This window comes from Orcinus orca, chromosome 3 (genome assembly GCF_937001465.1).
Source record: "Orcinus orca chromosome 3, mOrcOrc1.1, whole genome shotgun sequence".
Lineage (NCBI taxonomy): Eukaryota > Metazoa > Chordata > Mammalia > Artiodactyla > Delphinidae > Orcinus > Orcinus orca.
In genome coordinates this window covers 172,771,650-172,799,154 of record NC_064561.1, presented here as the reverse complement: position 1 = coordinate 172,799,154, position 27,505 = coordinate 172,771,650, and the positions used below count along the sequence as shown (strand labels likewise).

Genomic DNA, 27,505 nt, shown 5'->3' with positions numbered 1-27,505 from the left:
CTTGTGGTTTCAGCAAAGATAGAGTTGGCACTTCTCTTTCCCATCATTGTCACGTTGTGGTGTATCTTGAGGGGAAAAGGAGGCATCTTAAAACTCAGAAGTCCTGTTTTTCATCCTTGTCTGGCACCCAGTGGGGTCTTCTCCCTTTCCAGGACTTAGTAGGTTCTTGTTAGCTCACTGAAGGAGCCTAGAGACTCTTGGGAGCTGTTGTGCTAAGTCCCAGTGAAAGTATGCGGGGTGCCAGGGATGTGCTCGGCAGAAGGTGGGTGGCTGCTTGCGTGTGGGCCTCAGGGACCAGGAGGGGCCTGAGGGAGGTTTTGTAGCTCTGGGGACTTGTAAATCTCCTATCCTTGTTTTTAGAGTAGCTCTTGTAAAATTTGCTTGTGACATACTAAAGTTGGCACTTGGCCTGCACTCCTGTATACTTTTATTAGCACCATCTCCAGCATGGCATGGCTTCACTGATAAGATGCACGCTAAGATGCTTACATACGTGAGGCATTAAAGACGTTACATTTAAAATGGCCTCAGAGCCATGCAGCCAGTGGAGTGGTGTAGAATGTCTCATTTAAAGTAAAAAACTGAATTGGAATGCTAGAAACATGAGTCTAAGATAAAAGTCCCATATTTTATCAGACTGTCATCATGTAATGTGAAAAAGTTAAACTTTGCGTGTCATAAATTTTTTCAGCAGTTGCATGTTGTGATAAGAGGGAACTTGTCAGTGCAACAAATTTTTGAAATGTCTAACTTGGTATGATTTCAGCGAGGAGGACATGTATCGTGCGGCGGATGAAATAGAAAAGGAGAAAGAATTACTTATACATGAAAGAGGGTCATCAGGTATGTTTGGAATTGTTTTCTTTATAGAGTTCCTACTGTTTATAGTAGAAAATGCAGTTACACCGGTATATCCATTTCCATGAAATATTGAGATGTACTTCCTAGGAAACATGCGTGTGCATGTGGTCTTATCTGTATTGGATTATTCATTTTGCTGAAGTATGTTTGGGGAGTACTGTTTCCTGAGGTTTTAGTTTTAATGCAGATACTTCCCCTGCGTTCTTTACATTCATATGGTTTTTGCACCCGTGAGGCTTTGTTTAATCTCTTGACACCACTCTCTCTCAGTTCTTGACTTGCTGATATTCTTAGAGGGAGAGTTTGGGTTTGAAGGGCATTTTTCATTTCAAGTGGAAGGACTTACTGAGAAGCCTGCTCTCCGGGTCTTTGCGTGCAGAAGGCCACGTGAATTTGATTAACTGATAAGGAAGAACGGTCACGGAACTGAGAGCACTAATTCTCTCGTCATTTCATGATCTTGTGTCCATGCTTCTGCTCAGTCGTGCCTGCTCTGCTCGCCCCACCAGGGCCCGTGGACCCACGGCTGCAAGGCTGAGCCTCTGCTGGGGGCACGGCCGGCGGGGCTGTGTGTGGAGAAATGCCCCCTTCCTTCCCTTCTAGCCTCGTGCGGGAGCCCAGTGGAGATGCTCCGAGTTGGGGGTATGCCACAGATGGTTCACAGGGGGCACTTTCTCGTGCACCACTTGTGTGATGTGTGTGTTCTGGTTGAAGAACTAGCTCCTGTTTGTCGTATGGTTAGCAAAGCATTATACGTGTAATTAGGAACAAAAGATACAAAGTGGGGTCTTCGATGATAATTTTTGAGTCTTCCTCACAAGGAGTTGTTGGAACTCTTCACTGTGGTAGCCAAGGGAGATGTTATGGTCCCCCATAACCTTCAGAGGATGCTCGAATCTTCTGCTGCAGTTGCACACAGTTCACCTCGGATTCAGTCCTTAGCAGTCATATTCCTGAGGAGAAAGTGCTTCTTCAGTCATGGTTTATTCCTGCTGTGTGTGCAGGGGCCCCTTGCTTTCTCCCTCACTCTGCAGGCTCTCTGTTGGAATTCTCCTCTGCCCCCCAGGGAAGGCCTGTGCAGGTGCTCTGGCTTTTCAGGGGACCTTGTCTGAGGCCTTGTCCAGCTTTAGTCTGAGGTCAGAATGGATCCCTTTATACCCTGAATCTCAGTCCTCCTGGGTTCCTGGCCCTTCCCGCAGTAACATCCTGTAGAAGTGCCTCTGGTGGGAAGCTCTGTCCGTATAAAAATTTCTTTATTTTACTTTTCTTGAATAACCCCAGATGAATTTTTATTTTTTCTTATTTTCTTGATGATTTTATTGCATTGTCTTCTGGTTTCTCTTGTAGTTGAAAGTACTGCAGTCAGTCCGATCCTTGGAAATCTGTCTTTCTCTGTCTTCTCTTTGTCTTCAGTGTCCTACAGTTTCTCCTTGAGGTTTCTTAAGTATGGATTTTTTTTTTTTTCTTTTAAACATTTTGCTTGGGATTTTTTTTTTACTTTTTGAATCTGAGGATGGCTAGTTTTCATCAGTTCAGGAGAATTCTCAGCCACTATCTTTCTGAATATTGCCTTTTTCCTATTCTCTCTACTTATTCCTTTCATAGCTCTAATGAGGTGTTTGCTAGCTTTCATTCAGTCATCCAGGTCCCTCTGTCACACACCCTTTCAAATGTTTTCTGACTTTCAGCCTCTGTTGCATTCAGGACAGTTCCTTCGGAAATATTTTCTTTTTCTTTCTTTTTTGGAAAAGTTCTATTTTCCCTCTGAATTTGCTTGGTCTTTTTTTTGATAGTGTATTGCTCTTTGCTCATGTTTTTATTCCTTCCTTTATTCCTTTAAGCATGTTGAACATACTCTTTCAGGCCTGATAATCCCATTATCTGAAAATCCTGGCAGGCCTAATTATGCCAGTTGCTATTTTTCCTTATTTCTTGTTTCTTCAGGGTTTGAATTCTAAGCTCAGCTTTCGTGTGTCTGTGTAGAGTATATGCAGCCTGTCTTGAGTGTGAGAGGATTTGGCCTTGTTTCTGCCAGGCACCCAGGGAGTCACCTGCCTTGGGCCACGTTAGGTTAATTTCTGGGTTTGAGCTTCCAGGGTCTTGCAGCTAGTGTGAAGTCACACCCTGGCCCTGTGTGAGAGCCGGCCCGTGGTTATGAATTCTCAGGGGAGGCTTCCTCTCTCTCCGAGTCAGAGCCCAGGTCAAGGCAGAGAGTTTTTTTAATGCTCTCTCTTTGTTAGTGAAAAGCTTTTTTTCACCTAGTCCAGGCAGGGGTCAGCAAACTATAGCTCCCTGGCCAAATTTGACATGGCCCCTGGTTTTGTAAATAAAGTTTTATTGGAACTTCTTGGTTTACACATCACCCATGGTGATTTTCATGCATAGTAAAGTTGAGTAGCTGTGAGAGAAAACCTTACACCCTCAAAGCCTACGTTACTTACTCTCTGGCCCACCAGAGAAGAAGTTTGCGATTCTTGCCCTAGCCTCTCAGTTGAGAGCCCCAGCGTTCTGGAGGGGTTCAGTTTTAACTTCCCATCCTCTGAGAGTCTGAATCCTTGTCTTTGTCACCATATGGTGGTTAAGGAACAAACCTCTTGGTTAATTTGGCTTCTGGTTGCCACTCTGATTTTCAGCTTCCCCCTTTGTGTTTTTTTTGTGCGTTTGTCTTTGTGGGGTTTTTTTGCCACTAGAAATGTTCTTTCCTGGGAACAGTAATCAGTCTGTGTTGGATGCAGTTAAACAAAGCAAGGAACTGTTGTATACTTAAACCACTTGAGGTCAGGCACTGCCTGTCCTGTGTCTCTGGCTTCTAGCCTGGAGGATGGCATGCGGTGGCTGTTGGAGTCCTCCTCCCAAAGAATGGTGGCAGGATGGGACTGAAAGTATAATTTTGATTCTAGTGCTTTGTGAGTATCCATTTTCCACCCTCAGCTGTGTCCCGCGGACCTCTGATTCAGCACAGGGCTGTGGCTTGCAGCTTGGCCTCTGAGCCCGCTGAGCCTTCTGCCTTCTCCCCTCAGTCCTGGGGTGTGGCCTGCCTCCCTGACCAGGGGCCGAGTCCTGTCTCGGTGCACACAGGAAGAGGACTGCAAGTGAGGAGAGTGGCAAGGCTGGACCTTCTTCCCGGGAGGCCCTTCCTGAGCTGGAAGCATGCTCTGCCTCGTGGCAGAACGTGCCCCGCTAAGTGTCCTCAGCTCTGGACATTTGTAGTTCCTCAAGCTTTGTGGGGAGGTGAGTAGGAAGGCGATAAAAGGGAAATCTTCCCTCCACTAAATAGACACTCAAACAGTGTTTATTGACTTCAGACAATGACTGGTTTGTATTTGAGGGTTGGCTCTGCAGCGGTGGTATTTGTGGTCTCCGTGTATTATGCTCCGGGGTCTGTTTCACCTTTAAGCCAGTCCTGACTTATGCCACAGATAAATGTATCTGTTATCTGTATATGTGTTATTTTCCCTTTTGTATAAAAGGTTTGTTTTTCTTGTGAAAGGATTTACCATGAGATTTTTAAAACAGGCGGTTCTTACATTTTTTGTTTTTTAAAAAAATTGGTTTACCTGAACTGCAAACAGGGATTAGGGGCTCCTCCTGGGCTCCTGCATCAGTCATCCCTCATCTGTCACACCCTGTGTGGTGAGTACCTGTGGTCCTTTCTTCTTCAGTAGTCTCTAAACACATTCAGGACAGAATCTGGGGCTTTAACATCTTCTTACCCCCCGTTCCTAGCTCAAAGCTTGGCACATACTAGACACGCAGCAAGTGTTTATTGAATTGAGCTGAATGTAACATCTTTATTTTGTGTTCAGCTTCCTCCTGAGTAGATATGTTGTAAGGTACTTCTGTGTTTATATCCCGATTTCTTTGCTAACATTTACTTCTTCAGTATTTTAAAAAGGAAGTCAAGAGATGCCTGGGAATTTACCTCTTTCTTCCTAGAACAGACATACGCGTGTGTGTGCATACGCATGTGCCACAAAATCAAATCTCAAACCTCATACGTTAAACAAGGAGAGTTTAAAGGCCATTTTTTACTATATTGTTTGATCATAAGTTGTATTTTTTAATTTGGGGGATGTGGTTCAGCTGATGTTGAGAGCTCCATTAATTTCTGGCTCATTATCAACAGTTTATAGCCTTTTGGGATCAAGGCGGGATATAACTAAATAGAGACAATTAAATATACTTTTGTAATAGAGGTCTTATCTCTTTGTATAATGGATGGAAAAAACAAATTACAAATCATTAGATGTATCTTCTCAGAGCTTAGACTGCTGCGTATTTAATGTGAACATTATTCATGGGCACCTGGGTCCGTGTGGTTACAGGTGCTGAGGGCACAGCTGAGAAACAAAACAAAGCCCCTGCCCTCAGGGAGCTCATGTTTTGTCGTGTGTGTGTGTGTGTGTGTGTGTGTGTGTGTGTGTGTGTGTGTGTGGTGTGTGTGTGGTGTGTGTGGTGTGTGTGTAGGGGTGGGGAAGACAGGGTGCAGAAAAAGAAATATGTCAGGTGTTGATCAGTGCCAATAAGAAAAAACCGTGTAAGGGGAATAGAGTGAAGGTGTGTGTGTGTGGCATTTTGATATCGGGCATCAGCGTCAAGAGGTGAGCAGAGACCTTCAGGGAGCGAGGAGCGGGTGCCCCGCAGGTAGGGCAGGAACCGTCAGCGTGGGGAGTGGTGGGAGCTGAGGCCAGAAAGGCAGCGGGTGGCCCGGGCACGAGGCCTTTGTAGGTAGTGAGGGAGTAGAGTCGAGTGTGATGGGAGGCCTTGGAGCCCAGCGGTGGTGGGTAGCATCTGACTTACGTTTTAAATGCACCCCTCTGGCTGCCGTGTGGAGAATGGTTGGTAGGGTGTGGTGACAGGGAGGCCCACTGGGAGCCCTCGGTGGTCACCTAGGACCGAGGTGCTGGAGGTCTGGTGGCAGGCAGCAGTGGAATTCTGGATTTTGGGGGACTGCAGTGAGCGAGAAAGGAAATCTCAGGTAAAACAGTACCATTATTCTGATGATGCTTTGTTTCATTGTTTCCCCCTCCCCACCCCCCCCACCCCCCCTTTTTTTTATTCTTTAACAGAGCCCAGATTAAGTGTAGCTCCTGAAATGGATATCATGGACTATTGCAAAAAAGAATGGAGGGGAAATACGCAAAAAGCAACATGTATGAAAAAGGTATGATGCCTGGATGCACGCATTTTGAGTCTTTCCAATAGTCTATCATAAGTAATTATTTAATATGTCCTTTTGTATTTTTAGATGCTAGTTATGACAACTGCCACTAGACTGTGTAATTATTGGTGTTCTAACGTTAGAGATGAGGAAACAGGCTCCAAAGATAAGGGACTTGTTTGGAGTCACAGTATTAACATAGAATCATAATCAGTTATTCAGTAACTTGATTTCTTTGGAAAACACATAAATGGCTCTGTGCTGTTCAGGGTTGGGCCAGCCATTGGTTGTCCTCTTGGGGTCATTTGGGAACACTGCCCTTCTGGCCTGGTGAGGTAAAAGGCGCAGACGTCATGCATCTGCTGTCCCCACTCAGCTTTCTTTCCATGTCCTCCAGTTCTAGGGGCCTGGACTCTCCTGTACCTTCTAAGCAGAGGGATCTGGAACTACTTCCTTTATTTAGGGCAGCAGTCCCCAACCTTTTTGGCACCAGGCACAGGTTTCGTGTAAGACGATTTTTCCACGGTCTCGGGAGGGGGATGGTTTCGGGATGATTCAAGCGCGTTACATCTATTGTGCACTTTATTTCTATGATTATTACATTGTAATACATAATGACATAATTATACAACTCACCGTAATGCTGACAGGAGGCGGAGCTCAGGTGGTAATGCGAGTGGTGGGGAGTGGCTGTAAATACAGATGAAGCTTCGATCGCTTGTCTGGCGCTCACCTCCTGCTGTGTGGCCCGGTTCCTAACAGGCCACAGACCGGTACCGATCCATGGCCCAGGGGTTGGGGACTCCTGATTTAGGGCATCCCAGGAGCTGTCCCCCTTTCAGTCCCATTGCATAGATTGGTGACCTTGAGGTAGTCCTTCCAAGGCTGTGGGACATCATGGATTCCCATGACACGGTCCCACTGTGGCTATGACTGGGTTGGGTCATTGCTCGAGTCAGGCCCCTTGACCCACTCCCACTGCACAGCAGGTCGAGTGGCACATCCTACTGGTTCCCCCTCAAATGTATCCTGAATCCAGTGTTCCTTTGTAGATTGAAGTTGCTACTCCAGTTGACCACTTGAAAAACACAGGTTTGAGCTGTTTGGGCCCACTTCTATGCAGATTTTTCCAGTAAATATGGACTACAGCACTACATGCTGCATGGATGCAGAGGGCCGCCTGTAAAGTTACATGTGGGATTTTGACAGAGTTGGGGGCCAGCGGTCCAACTGCGCCCCACACGCGCACCCCGGCACCCCAGGCTGTTCAAGGCGTGGCCTTATCTGACTTCCTCCGAGCTACGGAAATGGCAGTTTCACCCTAATGCTTCTACCACCTCTTGTAACTTATGGATTCTACCCTTTACTTATTTTTCTCTTGGGATTATTTACGTTACAAGTTTGAACGCACTTCTGGCACGTTAGAGATATTGACCTGTCATGTTTGATAGAAATATCTTTAAAATTTTTGTTTGTTTGTTTAGAACTGTACTGTTCAGGATTTAAGATTGTTAAGTATTTGAATATATTTGTTCTTGTCCTCAGAGCTTCATTTTGTAGAAAATGTTGTGCCCCTTTCATCAGGCACCTCAGCTGCCCATGCCTGCCCTGAAATGGGCTGACCATACTCGAATGCCACTGCCACTTTTGAAGCTCTGAGAGCCAGTGTCAGCCCTGTTTCCCACAAGTCTGGACTGTAGACTACTTGTGTCTCAGGCACTCGTTAGAGAGCTCAATCACGACGTACCTGGAACTCTCAGTTCCTGCCAGAGCTTAAGAATGTTTAGATATGTGTGGCCATCTGCTGAATATGCATATTGGCTACTTGTAGATTTTGTAAAAACCTCCAGCTCTGTATCAATGTAGATAACCAGAGGCCAGGTATCTAAACTGTATTTTCTCATCTTCCCCAGAAATGCTTACACTGACATGCAACCTTATTTTTGGATCTCAGTCTCTTTAAAGGATCTCTTCTAACAGTTGGCACCTTCAAGCCTGTAATTGAAGATGTTTACTAAGTTATCCAAGTGTTCCATATTTTGGAACTCTTGCTGAAGTCATTCCTCTTTGATTTCAGTTTGAGGTAAAGATATGACCCTATAGTTGGACCCTTCGGTGACCAAATAATCAAAGGCACATCAGTTAGAAAAGCATCCCATCGGGACCCGTGGCAGTCAGAGTATTTCTGGGCCTGATAACAGCTTGGATCTCTGTTATCTTTTAGTCCTTATTTGTCTGATTGTTTTGTTTTGGGTATTCATTTACACACTTGGAAAGATACAGTTGTTGTTGAACTAGCCATCGTGAGTATTCGGGGTAACTAGGGGTTCACCATAGGGAAGAGGTGCATATTAGCAGGCATGAGTCTGCTTGACGGGCCCTTACATTGCAGCGGTTGGGCCACTGAATAAAAATGCAACTCTCAAAATTTTATTATTGGAAAGACGTACTTTCATATCCCCTTAGAACATCATCCTGTGACTTGAACCTTGAAAACAACTAATAACAGGGTCCAGTGCCTGGACACAGGATGACTGTCTACATGGTGCCCACCCCATGAGGGCGACACTTCTTCTTTTGTGTAAATGTGGGTAGGAAGCAGGGTTTCGAGTGATTGTTGCGGAAGAGCAGGACTAGCGAAAGGTCTGCCAGGTCGGGGGCGAAGCCGTGCGGTGGGGAAGCCGTGAAGCTGACGCCGACGCCTGAGCAGCGTCCAGCGGGGAATCAGTCATCTGGGCCCCGGGACCAGGTCGCTGGGATTTTATGCTGTCCTTTTTGGGGGGCATGCTCCAAATGGTCCGTTTGGATGGCTGTATTTGAGTTGACTGAGCATGTCACTGAGCATTTTCATTTCCTTGTTTCACTTGCAGGCTAAACAAGAATGACACTTAAATCCACTTTTTGAAAAAGTCTAACAGAATTTATCCAGGCACCTCCTAGCATGTAGTTTTTTTATGTATTTCACGGAAATTTGGGATTTGGGGGTATTATTTTTAATGTGGAGATACGAGCTGGGTACATCTCTCTTTTCTTTTCGGTCTCTTCATTAAAGAGTTTAGGGTCAATCTAAACACAGATTAAAGCCTTCAGAATGTTGGTTATTAATAAGTGAATGTTACAACGGTTGCTAAGGGGCATATAACTTCAACTTTGGGGGTGACTAGTGTTTTAATAATACTTGGTGTATTATTTTATATGTTTTAGTATGTTGCGTCTGCTACATATGCTGATACTATGTACATTACTAACATTTGTTAATTTCCTTTGATTAATTAAAAAAAGAATTCAAATATCTTACATGAAAGACTCAGCCAGTCTTGTTTCCGTTCTTCTAGTGATTGGGGGCACACTTTTTCCACAGGAATAAAATTCTCCCCACTCTCTGAAGTCAGTAATGACCATTTTGAATTCTCTGATGCTTTTGTCCAGGGCTACGAGGAGGTGTCTCAGAAATTCACCTCCATCAGGCGAGTCCGTGGAGATAATTACTGTGCGCTGAGGGCCACGCTCTTCCAGGCCATGAGCCAGCCGGCCGCGCTGCCCTCCTGGCTGCAGGACCCGGAGCTCACGCTGGTACGCTGCTGCTGCAGGTTTGAGTCTGCAATGTTTCCAGTTGCTTTTGTGAGAAAGACTTCCCCTTCTCTGCCCTGTGCTACGTGCTTGTACTGTCTGCGGTGTGACGTCAGTGTGTGGGTTTATTCAGTTTTGTGTGGCTGAGATGATTTTGCATAGCAAAGTGACTAAAAATGATTGATATTTCCCCAGAAGAGGAAGGTGATAAAATTTCTTCAGTGCTTCAGCTTAACTAGAGAGCAGGTGTATAGGGTTTGTTCAAAGCACTTAGGGCAGTTTGACTTCAGTGTTGGAGTCTCTACCAAGTGGGCTGTATATTGTACTATCTGAGAACATGCTGGGGTTTTAGGAGGCAGATTTCTGTGATTCTAGCTCCAATTCAAGGAATCGGCACCCTCTGCAGAGTGTTAGGAGAGCTGGCATGGCAGGGGGCAGAGCAGCAACCCTAGAAGAGAGATGGTTGCTGTCAGCCTGGGGGAGGCTCCCTGGGGAGGTGAGGGTCAGGGGCTGTGTCCCAGGCCTGGCCCTCTTTAAGGTTTTAAATCTGCAGCCTGGACGTGACACCCCAAGAAGTCACATCATCAGTGTGTCGTGTATCCACGACACACATCAGCTTGAGGTCACAATAGGTTGGATGATAGAATACCCCAAAAGAGTTTGGTGGGCAGGCACGATTGAGCAGAAGTCACAATATGACATTACTTGGAAGAAAATAGGAAACCTTGCGCCTGTATTAAAACAGAACCCCAAACCAAAACTCAGAGTGCTAGCTGTGGGAGATCTGCCTTACCAGCAACTTATGAGGGGGGAAGGAAGAGTCAGGATTTTAATGGATTGCAGGCCCAGTACGAGCCCACTGATGTGTGATGCCTGCAGTGATAAGGAAGCCCTGTCTTAAAAGGAGCGCTTCTAAAACACAGGCAGTGACAGCCCTGTCTTGAACAGGGCTGGTCACATCCCATCTTGAGAACCCAGTTCAGCTCTGTGCCTGTACCCTCAGTACAGGTGGGAGTGTGCCCGACAGGGCTCATCTGCTTTGGGGAACAGTTGAAGGAGCTGGGGTATTTGCCTAGAATAAAGACTTTTAGAGGATACTGGTTGGCAGTTAAGCTAACTAGAGGTCTGTTAGGGGAACGGGGTATCACATACCCTCAAAGAGCAAAACCAGGATCAGTGGGTGGAGGATACCACCTGTCTCTCAGGTGATTATCTACTTTATAAACTGGTGTAAAATCACGTGTGTATAAACTATTTAAATGATATCTGTGAAAGATACTTTCTTCTAATCAAAGATACATTATCTTTTTTTAATATAAATTTATTTTATTTATTTTTGGTGGCATTGGGTCTTCGTTGTTACACATGGGCTTCTCTAGTTGTGGTGAGCGGGGGCTACTCTTCGCTGTGGTGCGTGGGCTTCTCATTGTGGTGGCTTCTCTTGTTGAGCACGGGCTCTAGGCGCATGGGCTTCAGGAGTTGTGGCTCACGGGCTCAGTAGGTGTGGCGCACAGGCTTAGGTGCTCTGCGGCACGTGGGATCTTCCTAGACCAGGGCTTGAACCCGTGTCCCCTGCATTGGCAGGCGGATTCTTAACCACTGCGCCACCAGGGAAGTCCCAAAGATATGTCATCTTAAGCAGATTTCTCAGTATTAGCTTTTTTTTTTTTGAGAAAGGAGCAAAAGAAATTGATACACTAGGCTATTTTTAGCTTTGCAAATTAGACATATATCAGTACCGAAATATTTCAGAATGTTGGTCAGTCAAAAGCATGCCTGTGGACATGAGACACTGCTTGGGAAGCAGACATGGGTGATGTCACTGTATTTTGCTTTAACTTTTGTTTGACAGCCATAGCTTTATTTATTGATTGTGACAAAATCCTCCTCGATTTTAGGCTGCTTTCCTTTGAGCCTTTTACTTTAAGGGGCTGCTTAGATTTATGGACTTAATTGATGTAATGAATTTGAATTTTTAACTTTCCAAGGAACTCTGGTGCAAGTAGTGCTCTACATAATTAAACATACAAAATACGCTCCATGAAAGTAAAGCATAATTTTTATTTTACTAACAGGATACATTTGGGTAAGGTTATCTGCCAAATTAAAAATAGTCTAGGTAGGTCGTGCTTGGTTTCTGATCGGTATGAGAGCACGTTGCGCGTATGAGCAATGGGGGCTTTAAGGTGGTTTTCCTGACTTCATTTGAGTCATGCGGAAATTCTCAAGTACTCTTTCTAATTTCTTCCCTTTTCTGTATGTATCAGTCAACAAGTAGAGTTTTTCTCTTGGGAGCATAATTAGTTGGTCACAGTGGTATTATTTCTGTCATCTAACCTTTCTCGAATGCCAAGAGGCCCACGTCAGAGAGAAAAAGCACATCATACCTGTCCGTGAGTTTAGTATGAAAGTTTATTAAACTTTTCTTGCTCTCATCCAACTAGAAGACTTGTCCCTGTGTTGACTCTTCAGCCCCCAGCAGATTCCCTCGATTTGAGCACTTTCCTGACAGGGTCTGCTTTGCTATGTGTCTTGGGCGGGTGACAGATGCACCACACGCTTCTCATTTGAAGTGTCAGTGCAGGAAGGGGTACACAGACTTGGTTGTCGTACTTGACCAGACTAGTTTTTAACCACCTCCCAGGTGTCTCAGGCAGCCTCCTGTGGATGGCATTCCATCCCTGTTCTCATGCTGGCCCTTCCGCCTCGTCTCCTGTCGGAAGGTCCACACTGACGGGTCTCGTTGGGTGAGCGAGAGGGCGGTGCAGCGTGACTGGAAGAAGTCGGGGTGGAACCAAGTACGAATACCGCCAGGTGGTGAGGCCTGCAGAAGCCGGCGGTGCACAGTGGTGGTGGGGTACCCGGACCGCCTCGCCCCGCAAGTGGGGCCTCTCCGTTACCAGAGACTACTTGTGTAACTGTAATAAGGAGGCGTCTTAATATTTGTTAACGCTCGTGATTAAGACAAGCAGGTCAGGTGATACTTAACTCAATTCTACAGAACAAGAAGGTCTTACAGGAGTTTTGGTATGAAAGTCTCTGTGCCCATTTCCTACCCATCTTCCTACTAAATCAGAATAACTTGTATCCTGTCATGTTAATTAGGCCATGCTTGCTGTTACAGCTTGGTATAAATTATGGGGTTTAAAATGGGGTAGGCTCGCTGTTATAAACACAATAACTATCTGACAAATAAGTCTGTCTCAGTTTACCCTGATCCTTGATCTTTCTGAATTGCCAAGGGCCTCTTCTGACCACTACCCTGCATCCAGTGACAGTCATATGTCCTGGTGTCCACGGGGCTTTTAGAAGTTCTTGGAGCACTGACCACTTCTGGGGACATAAAAAGGCTGCTCTCAGCAGGCAGGTTGGAGGGAACCAGTTTCAGCATTGTTAGGGTCTCCTGAACTGCCCAGGCTCTGTAGTAGCCCACCTCTTCACACTGGGCATTGGGCAGGTCCTGGGACACCTGAGTTTGTATGTGAGTCTGTAGACTCAGAACCAGTCCTGGCCCAGCCTGCAGGCTGCATGCTGTGCTAAACATCCCTTGACCTCAGCTTGCACTTCGTCAAGAATCCGGTGAGCCCAGAGAAGCTACACACCCTGTAGCTGGCTGTTTCTGCTTCCATTTACATTTGGAGAGATGTTCTTTGTAGCGTTTTGCCATTTTCCCTCTCTCCTAGAACATGCATGGTTTCAGGAGATTCAAGGGAAGTAGGAGCGCTAGACCGAGACCCTCCCCTTAATGTGAGCTCAGTGGAGGTGAGCGAGCCCAGGCTGCTCGTCCCGTGCTGCTCGGCTCCTCTGGCCTTGCTCGTTCGTGGCCTGTCTGACAGTTCGGCTGCCTCTCACCTCCTGTCATCATGTCTTGGCTCCCTGTCTGTCGTTCCCGCTTCTGTCCAGATCCTAGTCTCTGTGTTTGACTGCAGTCGGATGATCTGACCGTGACCCTGACCTTGGACGTGGCTTGGTCTGGCTGTTCTTAAACTTGGCAGCAGCTGGGTCCCCAAGACGTGGTATCCTTCGGGGCAGGGGTCCTTTGGTTCCATAGTTTTAGAATGTCTCTGAGTGGGTGGGACCTGTGACAGTGTTTGCTTGCTTAGGGTGGGATAGACTGTATATCAGAACTCATGAGACAGTTTGGGGATGACACATTCTTGTTACTTGCTATCCCTTTAACCATGGTGCTGATTTCGAGAATTGTGGACATTTGCTAGAGAAAACAGGCTGTTTTTATATTTCAGTCACAAATGAAATTATACCTAAGCTAATTAGGCAGTTTAATACTTTATTAAGTATTTCCCGTCATTGTTTCTTGTTTTTCATTTTGTTTCTTCTTTACGTCTCCCTTACCCTAACAGAAGTCCAGTCTCCGTGTGTGTAGTGTAAAAGAATGGCTGTGTGTGTGTGTGTCGTATGTGTCATGACCCCCTGAAAGCATTTAAAGCTATCCTCATTTTTTTCATCTGAGTAAAGAATTTCAGCTCCATTATTCTTTCCTCATAGTTTCTTTTCACACCTCAGTTTTGGGCTTTCTCCAGGCTCCCCACAGCTCCCAGCATATACAGCCCTTGATAATTATTCCAGCAATACTTTGGCCCATGCGTGGAAGGAATGAGGAAACGGACTTTTTTTTGGGTTTTGCTCGGTGTAGTTAGATCTTTGGGGTCTCTTGAGTAATTGAGCATCGTGCCTGCTTTTTAGGTACATGCACAACATCACGTGATGCTTATGTTTTCTGGGCTTCCTTCCACGCCGTTTCCCAGCTCACATCTGCGTAGCCAGTATTTTCTGCTCACTGCACTTCTCTGTGCCCAGTTGTGATTTCAGCTTATTGCCACTTGAGGGCATTTTAGAGTCTGGTGATAAACCAGAGAACCTGAGAGAAAGTTGGCAGCAGAACTGCCCACATGTTGCTGAAATGTAGGACAGTGTGGGCACAGAGCTGGGCTGCTCTTGGGTGGGTGGTCATTTGTCATCATAAGAAGATGAGAACACAGCCCCTCCCCCATTAACGCCATCATTGTGATAACCACCTGAAGAGGAATTTACGTCCCTGTTGTGGTTTTGTTTTTTTGTAGAGATGAAACCACCGTAGTTTCACATGACTGCTGTAAAGGGCAGGTAAAACTGGAGTTCCCACTCATGCAAGGGTCTTCAGAGCCTTAGATTCCAGGAGAACTGAACACGTGGCCTCATTTAAAACTGTATTATAACTGTTAAACAAACTCAGGTTCTAGGGAGGAATTAATTATTCTCTAATGATCTTTTGACTTGGAGGTGAACTCTTTTTTCCTTTCTGCATTTTATAGCACTGAAGGGACATGCCTGTGCCCGGCCTAATTATATGGATTTCTCCAAGACTGTTGGGAAAGTCTGAGTTCCCATGCTGACATCTATCCGGTTATGTCCCAGCTTGCTTTTCAGACTCCAAATTCTATTGATGATGAGGGGAAAACAAAATAGCAAACGCTCCAGGAAAAAAAAGGAAACAGGCAAAATAATAATTGAGCTGTCAGTTCTCTAATGAGCTAGCCCATCACAACTCCCTTAACCCCTGCTTCTTGTTCTCAGTTGTATTTTCTATCTTACTACACTGATTAGTTAAACTAGATACCATAGTGTTTCTTTCTAATATTAAAACTTTGATGATAGTGTAAGTATCAGAAGTTAGGTTTTATTTTCCTAGTCAGGAAACGAACAGGTTTTTACCCTATCCTGGACCATCTCACAGGCCCAAAGCGCCTTCCTGAGTCAGGCATTAGGGAGTGGTAGAGAGGCACCAGTGAGCCCCGCAGCTGCTTGGGTGGTTTATGCGAAGACCTGGTGTGAACACTGCCTTCACGTACCCTTACAAAGTGCTGTGGAATGTTCCTGCCCGCGGCTGGAACCCAGCCAGGTGCATTGTGCCTTTGGGTCTCAACCAAAACTGCCATTTCACTGTAGAAGCCCTCCTCAGGGTGGGTCTTTCCGAGATCCTGACTTCCAGATTTAGGTCCGCCGTCCTAAACCCAGACAGATGTGCAGGAATTAATTCTGGAAACGAAGGTAGGTCTTGTAGGCTTCATTGTTTCTTATAGCTTGGATCGTGTGATGGCCTTTCTGGAATGTTAACATTCTCTCTCTCTGTTTCTTGATACTCTAGTTACCAGAAAAACTCATAAGCAAATACAGCTGGATCAAGCAGTGGAAGCTTGGACTGAAGTTTGAGGGGAAGAGCGAGGCCCTGGTGGATAAAATTAAGGAGTCCCTCACTTTACTGAGGAAGAAGGTTTGGAACATGTAGTTTCCTTTCTGTGATAAGTGCAAAGCTCTCACTCCCGGGTGCCCCAGCACACCACTTCTTGGTCTTCACTTAGTGGATTACCACACGCTCTTGGCTGGTTTTTAGGCAAAATAATTCTAAACGAACACAAACACTTCCTATGAAGTGTTCGGTAAAATGAAGAAATATCAACATCGTGTATTCTTGGAGGAGATGATGTGTTTAATGAAACGTTTAACTTTGTTTAAAGGAAACCGTACAAATGTAGTCTTTTCTTCTAAGTTCTGACAAGTTTCAGGGATATCATTTAATCCATATCTCTTACAGGATTATCAGTGATAACGAATTCACATTTATTAAATTCTTCCCCATTATGTTCATGTTTTAAGATTCTGTCCATATTTATTAGACTTGTTTTCTTTCATGATGATTTTCCAGGGGAGCAGATTTAGTAACTTGTCCTTTGACAACTGTCCTGAGGGTTTTTCTGAAACAGAATTGTGAGGAGGAACTTGGTCTGCTGATTCCCAGTGATTTGGTTATTAAATACTCCCTCTTCTGTGGCTTTCCGCTGCCTTATGTGGGTCGATATCCTGCTTGCACACTGGCCCACACAGAACTCTAGGTCGCTGGCCTTTGAGCAGCCTAAAAGCTCTCCTCACCAGGGACCCGGGATTGAGGGCCTGTTAGTTGCTGCAGGCTTTGTAGATGGAGGAGGGAGGCCGGTAAGGAGGTGTCAGGCATCGGCTTTCAGAATTCCCCCAGCACATACCCTGGTTGTTGATCTGTTCACTTGACTGTGGTCTGCCCCCATGAGACTTTCAGCTTCACCAGAGACTGTCCTGTCGATTCCTTTACAGCCAGTGCCGGGCGCTGGGCCTGACACATAATAGGCATTTGGTCAATATTTTGTTGAATGAGTGGAGCACCCTGAGTTCCTGGAGCCTAGTTTTTATTTACAAACATGAGAAATGTGTACTGGAAACTATACTGTCGAAGGAAGACCAGTGATGAAGAAATGGGAGCAAGAGAAGGGGAGAGGGGGTCTGTTCTTGTTGCCTGTTGGAGCAGAGCACAGGATTCAAGGGGGCTGGGGGACCTGCGCCTGCCCAGGCCCTGGGTTAGCAGGGGGTTGAGCATCGGGCTCTGGCCCTGTGGGAGTGAACGGGAAGGCTCTTCAGCTCAGCCACTGGTGACAGCTTCCTTTTTAACTCTTTTAAGTTCTTGTGAAGTTGCTTTATTAGCTGTGCCTACTGTAACTAGATCCTCATTTGGGGGAATGTTTAAGTGATTCCAGTTTGTAATAACATTAAAATTATACATTAACACTCTGAGCCAAAAAAAAAAAAAAAAAAAAAAAAGCCTCTGAGCCGGCATCGTTAGCACTTTGTATGTGCCAGGCTGCACACTAAAAGTTTGATACATTGTTTAATCCTCACGACTACCTGGGTATCGTTGCTGTGGTATCCTCACTTTGCAGACGAGGAGACGGAGGCCCTGCAGAAGCCACCAGCTGCTTGGTGGCAAGGCCTGTATTCCACCCTGACTGACCCCAGAGCTGCGTTCTTGCCTGCCAGCTTGGTTCCCTTCTGGAAAATATGAGGTGTTCCAGCTTGCAACCCAAATATTGGAGCGAGTCCGGTGGCACAGTCATTACTATTAACACTTACTCTTGTATTTAAAATTTTAATGGTTTTGGGGAGGAGCAGTAGTTACTGGTTATTCATAAGGATTAGTTTTATGTTGGCACCTCCTATCCTCGTTCACTTTAGCTTAAAAGCACATATGTTTATAGGGTTTTCTTTTTCACTTAAAGAGTTTGCTTATGTTAGCTGAATACCTGATCCTCTGCTTTACTCTGAATCAGAAGTCGGTAAGAATTTCCGGAGTGGATTTATTCATTTGAAATTCAAGTGTATATTTAAGAGGTTAGAAGGGTAAGTTTAGTAAACAGATACTCAGGATACCCCGCAGTCTTCCTGGTGCATCTCCATGTTTGAGGGTTGGCTTGGTGTTTCTGGGTGGTAACGGCTGCCGTAAACCCCTTAAGGGGAGGAGTAGTTTCAGCTTCGCTTCACAGCGTCTCACACGGGCCTCACACACGCATGTTAGCTCTCCTGTAAGTATTTCTGATTGACCGGTTTGATCTCTTTGCCTGGGAAGATAGGGGAGTTGAAATTTCCATTCCCTGGCCCTAGAGTTCTCCTTAGTACATTTTACTTTTGTTTCAAGTTAGTGGGGGAAGAAGTGAATAAGGAATTTGTGAGGTCTAAAGAGTGCCATTGTTTGAGCTGGAAGCTTGAGCACTGAGCATTGGTACGTGACCCATGGTTGCCTGCCTATCTTGAAAATAATTTTGTGCTCATCGTGTGGAATTTTACCAGGGACTTTTAGAGCAACAATTTAATTATTGTGTAACTTTCTTATTACAGTGGACAGACTTGGCTGAACTGAGAACTGCCGAAGCGAGGCAGATAGCTTGTGATGAACTGTTCACGAATGAAGAAGAGGAGTACAGCCTCTATGAAGCTGTGAAATTTCTCATGCTAAACAGAGCCATCGAACTATATGATGATAAAGAGAAGGGAAGGGAAGTGCCGTTCTTCTCTGTGCTTCTGTTTGCTCGGGACACGTCAGGTGACCCCGGACAGCTGCTGAGGAACCATCTGAACCAGGTGGGGCACGCCGGTGGCCTTGAACAGGTGAGCTGTACCTTTGGGAGTATATTGGCCCGAACAGCAGCTTCAGCCGCCAAACCTCATCCCAGTTTTTGTGGGCCAGGAGTCGAGGGTCTCGGGAGGCTGCAGTTGGATCTTGTTCAGGGCTGCAGTCATCTGAGGGCATGATTGGGGCTGGAGGGGCCACTTCCAGTATGGCACGCTCACCTGGCTGTTGGCAGGAGGCCTCAGTCCCTCGCTGGGAGGTGGTGGGAGGGTTCTGTTCCTCACCATGTGGGGCTTTCCATAGGGCTGCTTGGGTGTCCTTGTGACATGGCGGCTGGCTTCTCTCAGATAAGGGATCCAAGAAGAGAGCAAGGAGGAAGCTCCAGTGCCTTCTGTGATCTAGTCTTGCGAGTCACGCACGGTCAATTACACTCTATTCTGTTTGTTAGAAGCAAGTCACTTAATCCTTCCCACATTCAAGTGAGGAGTGCCAAAGAATTGTGAACGTATTTTATAACTGCCGTGGTTATCTCAGCCTGGGCTTGCTTCTGTAGTGTGGTGGATGGGATCAGTACCCTTGGCTCAGGTAAACAAATAGACCAAGCTCTTGGAAGAGTCCTCTGAAGGGTCTTGTTTTTTTTTTTTTTTAATTGAGGTGAAGTTCATATAACACAAAATTAGCCATTTTAAAGTGTACAACTCAGTCACTTTCGGTACATTTGCGGTGTTGTGTGACCATCACCTGTGTCAAGTTCCAAAACTTTCCTTCCCCTGAGAGAAAACCTGGTGCCCGTTAAGCAGTCACCCCCAGTGATTATCTGTTTGATTGTAGCCATTCGAGTGGGTGGGAAGTGGTTTCTCATTGTGGGTTCGGTTTGCATTTCCCTGATGACTTTTCATGTACTTACTGGTATTTGCATATCTTCTTTGGAGAAAAATCTGTTCTATTCAAGTCTTTTGCCCAATTTTTAAACTCGTTATTTGCTTTTTTATTGTCGAGTTGTAAGGTGTTCTTTGCATATTCTCTACACGAGTCCCTGATCAGACATAGGATCTCTTCTTGATGATGTGCTTGTTTATAACGACCCATATATACAAAAGGACTGGGGCTGGGCCCACGGGGAGGAAGAAAGGTTGTGGCTGAGCCATGCCATGCACCTCGGGGACACCAGGGCGGGAGTGGGTGGAGAGCCTTATCCTTCACCGTGGCTTCCCGCCACATCCTTCAGTGTTTGCTCTTCCCCCAGGTTGAAATGTTCCTTCTCGCCTATGCTGTGCGCCACACCATTCAGGTGTACCGGCTCTCCAAGTACAGCACTGAAGAGTTCATCACCGTCTATCCCACCGACCCCCCCAGGGACTGGCCGGTGGTGACGCTGATCGCCGAAGATGACCGGCACTACAACATCCCCGTCAGAGTGTGTGAGGAGACGAGTCTGTGAGACACTCCTGGACAGCCTGGTGACGCGGCTCGGTCCTCGGGACTGCAGGTCCCTTGGAGTGACCTCTGAGGACTCTTGGGCCTTGTGAGCCAAGCTGGACTGGAATGTTCTGAAGACTAGCTTTTGATAATCAGAATTAATCAAGTTTTTTCCCTCACCTATGATGCACTATGTTTCACTGGGGGCCTTCAGAGCACACCTGTTGAAAGGTGCAGACTACATCTCCATAAAACAAACACATTTGTATCAGAGGAGACTTATTCTGGAGAGGAATATGTTCAGAGCTCTCTCTAATAGTAAATTGGCTTTCCGTTTTTTTTTAAAGATGGTAATTTTTTTGTTTTGGTGGTGATGGGTCTCTGCAGTGCCCTTCCTGTGCACCTACGCGGTCTGCTTACATGGTAGAGTTCTGGGACAAAGCTTGTCAGCGGCCCAGCCGTAACATCCTCTGATAGTCTCATCGAGCAGTGGTTTGGATTTACATGTTAATTAAAGCTGTTCTAAGCAGATTGTCTAATGGAAGGTTAAGAACTGGGTCCCCAATAGTGAGTTATTTAAAGGCTGGAGAGGGAGCTGCAGGAAGAGGCAGTGGCAGCAGGACGTCCTGACTCTGAAGAACGTGACAAACGCCTGCGGTTGGGAACACACCGGGTCTGGCGCTGGGTGCAGGCGCTGGGTGCAGGCGCTGGGTGCAGGCGCTGGGTAGTTGGCGGGTGAGCGCAGCTTGTTGCCCTCTAGGATCGGGGCTGCTCCTTAGTCTCCACTTCCATGGATCCACCATTTTATAGTCAGAACAAGGCTTAGATCCACCTGCTTTTTTAGAGGAGACCAAGGCCAAGTGATTATTTTTTTGGAGAATGCTTCCGTTGCCAAATCCGTGTGGCTCCTCTGTTGGGTGAATAAGAGCAAAGCGTCTCAGGCTTTTTATGGGTAAGTTTAAACAGAGCGTGTGCTTAAAACTGACTGCAGCAGCATGGCCGAGCTGCATCTGCCCTTGATTTGGCTATGCCCTGGGGAGGCAGTGTTCTGGCCACGAGTGATTGCATGTCACAGGCTAGGGTGGTGCCTGGGGGCTGGACAGGGCAGCCCAGCTGAGCGTGGTCTGCATTAGGGCCCGAACCATCCACGTGGGGCGTGTACTGTGGCCACGGCGCAAGGGACGGGACGTGTCACTCTTTAGGACTGTCAGTGGCATCTGAATTGGCTCAGTATTTGTGGACGTGGTGTTACCCTGAAGCACTGAGCTTTATTTTATAGTAAGATCTTTATTTGGTCCAATTTAAGCTTATAGTTTATAAGCTATCTAATCCATTGTTGTTTTTTTCTCAGAGGGGCAAACCTTTTGTGATAGTGTTAGTTTTGCTTTCACTTAAAAATTAAAATTCTTGGTTGAGAAAACTCAGAGGACACATAAAACTATGCAGAGTGTTGCATTAATATTGATATTTTCCCCATTACCTCATCAATAGTATTCACCACGTTTCGGTAGCTACTTATTCATTGGAGTGTTTGAATTGAATTCTGCTCTAAATGGTGTGAATGTGTTGAGAGGCTTTGCTTTTCACTGTGAAATGCAGTGGTGCCTCAAATAAGGAGGCACCTAGAAGCCAAGTGAAAGTAAAACTGACGAATTCTTGTTGGCTTTGATGCTTCATTTTATGGAACTTATTTTTCATGTAACTTACAACAGGAAATGCTTACCGTTCATTCTTGAACATTTTTAAAAGCACAACTTCAAACACTTAGGTTGTATAAGGGAGTAGGGGTCTGTGTTCATCTAACCATTGGTGCATAGCCGCTGCTGGATTTAATAATACTCATGATCACCTGTCTTTGCATTTTGAGACTGTTCTAATCTTAGTGAACTTGAGTTGAGCTGGGCTTCTGGGCAGCTTGTTTATGTTTCATACTTTTTTCTTGTTCCTGTGTGTGATATTGTTAGAGTGTGTGCAGAAATTGTGGTCTTAACCACCCCACTGATAGAAATTCACAAGGGTGCGTTTAAGTTGCTCTCTGTCCCAAGGCCTTATTACACTCTGCTCTCAGACTGCCATCCAGGCTTAGAGGGATCACAGCATAAGAGAAGTAAAGCTTTCAAAGAAACAGTACTTCAGGAAATATAGATGATTGGCCAACTTTAAAAATGTTTCTTTTTGTTGCAACATGCAACTACGGTCGCCCCAAGTTTTAATTCCATTTTTCATTCCTGGTCTTGGCCTGGTCGGGTGACATCAGCAGAATTGAAATTGAACTGAGACCAAAATGGATTCAGGAGGATGATCTACTCAGAGGGAATTTCTAAAATGATAGTGTTCCAGAAAAAGGAAGGTAGTAGGAATGACACTGTGCTTACTTTCTGTCCCAGAGTTTATTGCAGGAGTTCAGTGGTTTGGACCCTATGGTCTTGGCAGAAGGATAATGTCTACCTTAAACAGGCGTGACTTAAACCTTTGAGCTCATTTAAGGTGCATTAAACCTAAAAGAATTTCCCTGTAACAAGTTCCATGGAATTAACTCTGCTCCCTGAGAACTTTTCCCACTTCCCTTCCTCACCTGCTAAGCTCCTACATTTAACAGCATCCATTGATTTCACTCATAACACATGGAACAGTGAGGGTGGCAGCTGAGAACAAGCTGCCAATGTGCGCTCTTTCACTTATGATCTCAGCGTCGGGGGGGAGGGGCGGGGATTTGATCTGAAATGTCAGTTCCTCTTCCTTAGAATCCAGCATATCCAAAAATGCTTTAAAGGCACAGAACAGGATTGACCCTGATGTCTAGATAGAGCCATTTACACTTTTGTTATTCTGTTACACATTCGGTTAATATCTGATAAATACTGGTGTTTTTCTCTGATTGTGGAAAACAGACATTGCCTTTGTTTTCTTTCATTATTCTTTTTTTCCTCCAATTCTAGAGCTTATCAAGTAAAATCTCAGGCCACCTGAATCTCACACCTCTGTCAGGAAGAAACACCTTTGTTGGTTTTTGTGTGCTTGTGTTTTCCTTTGTTTTTTAAGAGGCTGTGTTATTCCTCCTGCCCTCTTCACCCCAAGGTGCTCTTTCACTTGAGAGTTTGTAGTCTGCTTTTTGAAGAGCTTCCAGATGGTGACGGTTAGGTGCTCTCTCCCCTTTAATGATCTAGGATTCTTACCTCACAGCACAGAAGTAGGACTCAGATAGACTTCCTGGCTTTTTCTCCTTTTTGGTGTTAAAGTTTGATTGTTTTCCTCTCTCTCTCTCTTTCTAAAGCAAGACTTGGCAGGTACTCCCCCTTTGAAAGCCAGAAAGTGTTTTCAGAAGTGTAAACCTCCGGGGAATGTTATTTGTAGGCATACACAAAAATACATAGGTGCCTTTTTAAAAAGATCTGTATCTACTTAAAAGCAATAAAAAGGAAGCCCTGAATGTGTGTGGAGTGAATCTGAATCTGAAATGTGTGTGAAAGGCATAGAATCCCCAAATAGTTGAGCAAAGGCAGGGCACAGTGTCAAGTAATTTAGAAATGGCCCAAGGAACTGTACGAAGGGAACTGAAGAAGGAGGAACTGATTTTAGATTAAAAATGCCTTTTAAAAACAAAACAACAGACGCCTGACAGACCTCCATGGCTTACGTCATACAAGGATAAAAATCTGAACCAGTGGAAGACTTCTGTGCGTGGATTCTGCAAACTCCTTTTTCTAAAGTTTAAGTCCCCTGCTTAACAGAAGGAGACTATGTAATGCTTACCTCTTTCGGAAAAACTTCTTGGTGATGTCTTCTGAGGGACTGGAGAGATCAGGGAGCCACTGCTGGGTTATGCAGTGAATTAAGACATGGGCAGCTGATGATTGATACCTGTGTGATCCAGTTGATAACTTGGAGCTGTGAGAAGCACAACACTAAACTGGTTTGGCTTCTCCCACCCTTGGTAGCAGCAGCAGTAGGAGCAAGGCAGGCTCGGCCGTGACCAGAAGGGACGTGTGCGTGTGTATGAACGTGCCTGCTTGCTGGCCTGCAGTCGCATTGGGACGTTCTTACGTACGCGAGGTCCCACAGCCTGAGACCCGGCCACATTTGGGAGGGTGAAGGTGAGCTGTCCCGTTTGCATTTTTTTTTTCATGGTAAATTGATATTTGTTACCGGGAATGGTGGAATGGGTTAGTAGGCATAATTGAACTATACTGGTGGTCATTAAGTCTGGAGATAATTGTAGTGAAAAGTCATATCAACAAGCCATTTATTGCGTATATCTCTTCCCAGGCCTTTATGGCCATCTGTATATTTCCATATTTTGAATACTCATTAATAGGGAGAACACTGACCAGAGCTTTATCGCATTCTTGTTGATTTCTTGGGTGTAGTTGTGGGTCAGGGGTGAGATGGCCGAAACATGGGTAATCCAAGGAAAGGATACGGGGCTGGAGATAACCACGGTCTCGGCAATCTTTTGGGGGTGGTTGAGCTTAATTCTGAACTTTAAAATAATTTTTTGTACTCAAGACCTTTTGTATAGTGAAAAATGCCTTGATCTGTCTTCTCATAAATGGTGCTACAATATGGTACTCCTGCAGGAACCAGAGCAATCCACAGTAATGTTGGTCACGTCGAGTATTTCGTTGTGGGAAGAAAGCCAAAGTGAATGTATTTAATGAGCCCTCTTCTCGTTTCCATTGTCTTTATAAAAACGTTGTGGTACTGTTACTCTCCTTTTAGCCGCTTCCGACTCTCTGTGTTGTGAATTCTGAGGGTAACGACCCACCTTCTGTCTCTGGCGGTGGTTTTCCTTCCTTGTCAGCCGGGCTGCGGGCTGCAGAGGGAGGGCAGCCGGGAACGTGGTGTGAACCTGGCCCGCTCGCCTTGGCTTGTTTAGCAGAGTGTCCTGTTTACACTGTAAAGTGTCAGCACCTGTCAGAAACCACGCCTGCTCAGAAAACTGTGCCCCCAAGGCTCCCGTCAGCTTGGGGCCTTGGTCCTACCTGCGCCCGCGGCAGGAGTGTCCCCCGTGACGTGTTGAGTCTTCGTCTTCACCATCAGAGGCAGAGCCTACTCGGGTTTTGCTGCCGATCCCCTGTAGCAACCTGGCCACTGAGGATTGTAAAAATAAATAGCAAAAAACAAACTTAGAAAATAAAAACTCAGAAGCCTGGCTGTGTTGCTCTGGTTAAATGCCTGACTTTGAGGACCTGGGAGATCTGGGTTCAGTGCTTTAAACTTTCCGGCACCTCCAAGACGGGCCTGTGATGCCTGATGACTTTACAGTGCTGAACCTGTAGGAGGTGATCCGCCCAAATTAGATGCACACTTCTGGGCCTCTTGGGTCTGGATTCAAGACCAGTCTCATCACCCACTACTCGGGGGAGCTGGGCCCAGTTACCCCGCCTCTGTAGGCCTCAGTCCTCACCTCCACCACGGTCTGTCTCCCCTGCGGGTGGGGGGAAGCAAGGTGCAAGCACTCAACAGAGTGCTTCCAGGAAGATCCCCTAGGCCTGCAAAGCAGGGCTGCAGTCACAGTCCAGACCCAGCCTGGCCGTGTGTTTGCCTGGGAGAGGCCCTCAGCGTGTGCAGCGTTCTTAGGTGTTCAAGAACCAACCAGACCGATGGGAGCGCACCCAGAAGTGTGATAGCAAGACCTTGCATGCACTGCGTATGAATCGGACTGCCACTGAGAGAGGTTAATCATCTGAAGAAGGGGGAAGACAGCAGGCTTTCACAGGTATTCTTGGGGTTAGAGGATGAAGTTTCGGCCACCGGTGCCCTACCTTCCTGTGAGTCAAAGAACTGAGTCTTTGCAAAATGGTGCTGGGCTTCTGAAGAACCCACTGCTTAGGGGTTGGGCATCCAGAGAGCAGCAGTGGCAGGTTGGTGGTGGCCGCAAAAAGACCTCCCATGCCAAACAGCAACAGCAAGCTCTCCTTCCTTCACCGCCCCATTCAGTTGTGTTAATAAACTAAATGCTGCAAATACACTCTCCCCTTTCCCCCTCCTCTTGTCTGAGTTGTGCTGTCCTCGATTCCGAGGGCAGTGTTTCTGGCATTTCTCCTCCATCGCCTCCCCCCACGGTAGGAAGTGTGGAGAGAAACGGGGATCTGGGCTGTGGATCCTAGGGAGGCCCTTAGGAATTATAACCATCAAATGATCAAGAAAATACCGACTGTCATATGTGTGTAAAACGAGAGTATTTATGTGTATATACAGTACATTCCCACTTAACATGTCTCCCTTGCTCGAAATCTGGGCATTCTTTCTGCAGATTCTCTAAATTGTCTCCCTTTCCCACTCCTCCGGCCCCTGCCTCTTGTCTGGGCTCCGTGTGAGTGGCCTGGTAATGACCTTCTGACTTGCTGGGTCTGGAGGGTTCATTCCAGACTTCCAGCCCCCAGCACAGCTCCAGAGGCAAAACCGATTTGGCCCTGGGGCGGAAAAGCCCAGGGTGACACTCTCCCAATCAGCTCCCTAGGGCTGAGTGCGGATTCTTCCCCTCCCCTGTCCACGACCCTGCAGCCCAGCCCTGCACCCTTGCAAGACCCTAGCAAGATGGCTGAGAGGTCTGGTGATGGTGGTTTTTCGTTCTCTGTTACAATTTGGAATATTCATTTAAACTAAGGACACTGTCCTCCAAATACCCGCCTAGTGCTGTCTCCCGAAATCAGGAACTGGGATGCAGTTTATGGCAGATAAAAACACTGCCATGCTGTGCCATTCCTGAGGAGACCGCACTCCTCAGGATGTTGGGGAGGATGCTGAGAACATAAAGAGCAAACACGCAGTGGAAGTTGTCTTTTACGTTCTTGGAGATCACATCCTGATTGTGCTAGATGGTGAGGAACTGTGATACACTAAGGTTTAAAAAAAATCTTTAGAACAATTTTATAATTAACATCATCGGCTATTTCCAGTGTTCTCAATTATAAGTAGTGCTATAATGAGCCTTCTCATTCATCGATCTTTTTATGCATCCTTAAATTGACCCTGTTTAAGGCTCTTGGAACGTATTTCCAACCTTCCCTTAAAAGAGTTGCAGGGGGCTTCCCTGGTGGCGCAGTGGTTGAGAGTCCGCCTGCCGATGCAGGAGACACGGGTTCGTGACCCGGTCCAGGGGGATCCCACATGCCGCGGAGCGGCTGGGCCCGTGAGCCATGGCCGCTGAGCCTGCGTGGCCTGTACTCCGCAACGGGAGAGGCCACAACAGTGAGAGGCCCGCGTTCCGCAAAAAAAAAAAAAAAAAAAAGAGTTGCAGGAATTTCACCCTCACCAGCAGGTACTGTGGAGCCTGCTTCACTGTCCCCTGGGTGACACTAGGGGTAATTTAATTTTAAACTTTGACCACCTGGCAAGAAAAAAGAAAATGAAAAGAGAAAGGAAGGCGTTCAGCTTTAAATGGCTTTTGATTCTCATAATGGTGAACATTTTTCCTAGATATTTATGGGTCAGTGGTATTTCTTCCCTGCGTTGCTTTTATACATCCTTTGCCCATGACGTTAACCTCTTTCCCTAGTTGAGTGTAAGCTTGAAACATGTCACCGAATTGTCCTCTGAAGAGGTACCACTGCTCAACATTC

The 27,505-nt window shown here is 46.1% G+C and overlaps 1 protein-coding gene across 5 annotated transcripts in view; it reads left to right on the top strand.

The window, feature by feature from the left end:
* Positions 1–25,092, top strand: part of OTULIN (OTU deubiquitinase with linear linkage specificity) — a 32,811-nt gene extending 7,719 nt beyond the window's left edge. The window contains exons 3-8 of one of the 5 annotated variants that reach the window (XM_049708373.1): positions 767–843; positions 5,931–6,025; positions 9,452–9,595; positions 15,738–15,863; positions 18,290–18,559; positions 19,768–25,092. In XM_049708373.1, the coding sequence (XP_049564330.1) occupies positions 767–843; positions 5,931–6,025; positions 9,452–9,595; positions 15,738–15,863; positions 18,290–18,559; positions 19,768–19,962 (907 nt within the window). In that variant the 3' untranslated portion in view covers positions 19,963–25,092. The remainder of the gene's footprint in view (positions 1–766; positions 844–5,930; positions 6,026–9,451; positions 9,596–15,737; positions 15,864–18,289; positions 18,560–19,767) is intronic. The other 4 variants (XM_004274482.4, XM_049708374.1, XM_049708375.1 and 1 more) reach the window with 4 other exon arrangements.
* The last annotated feature ends 2,413 nt before the right edge of the window (positions 25,093–27,505 follow it).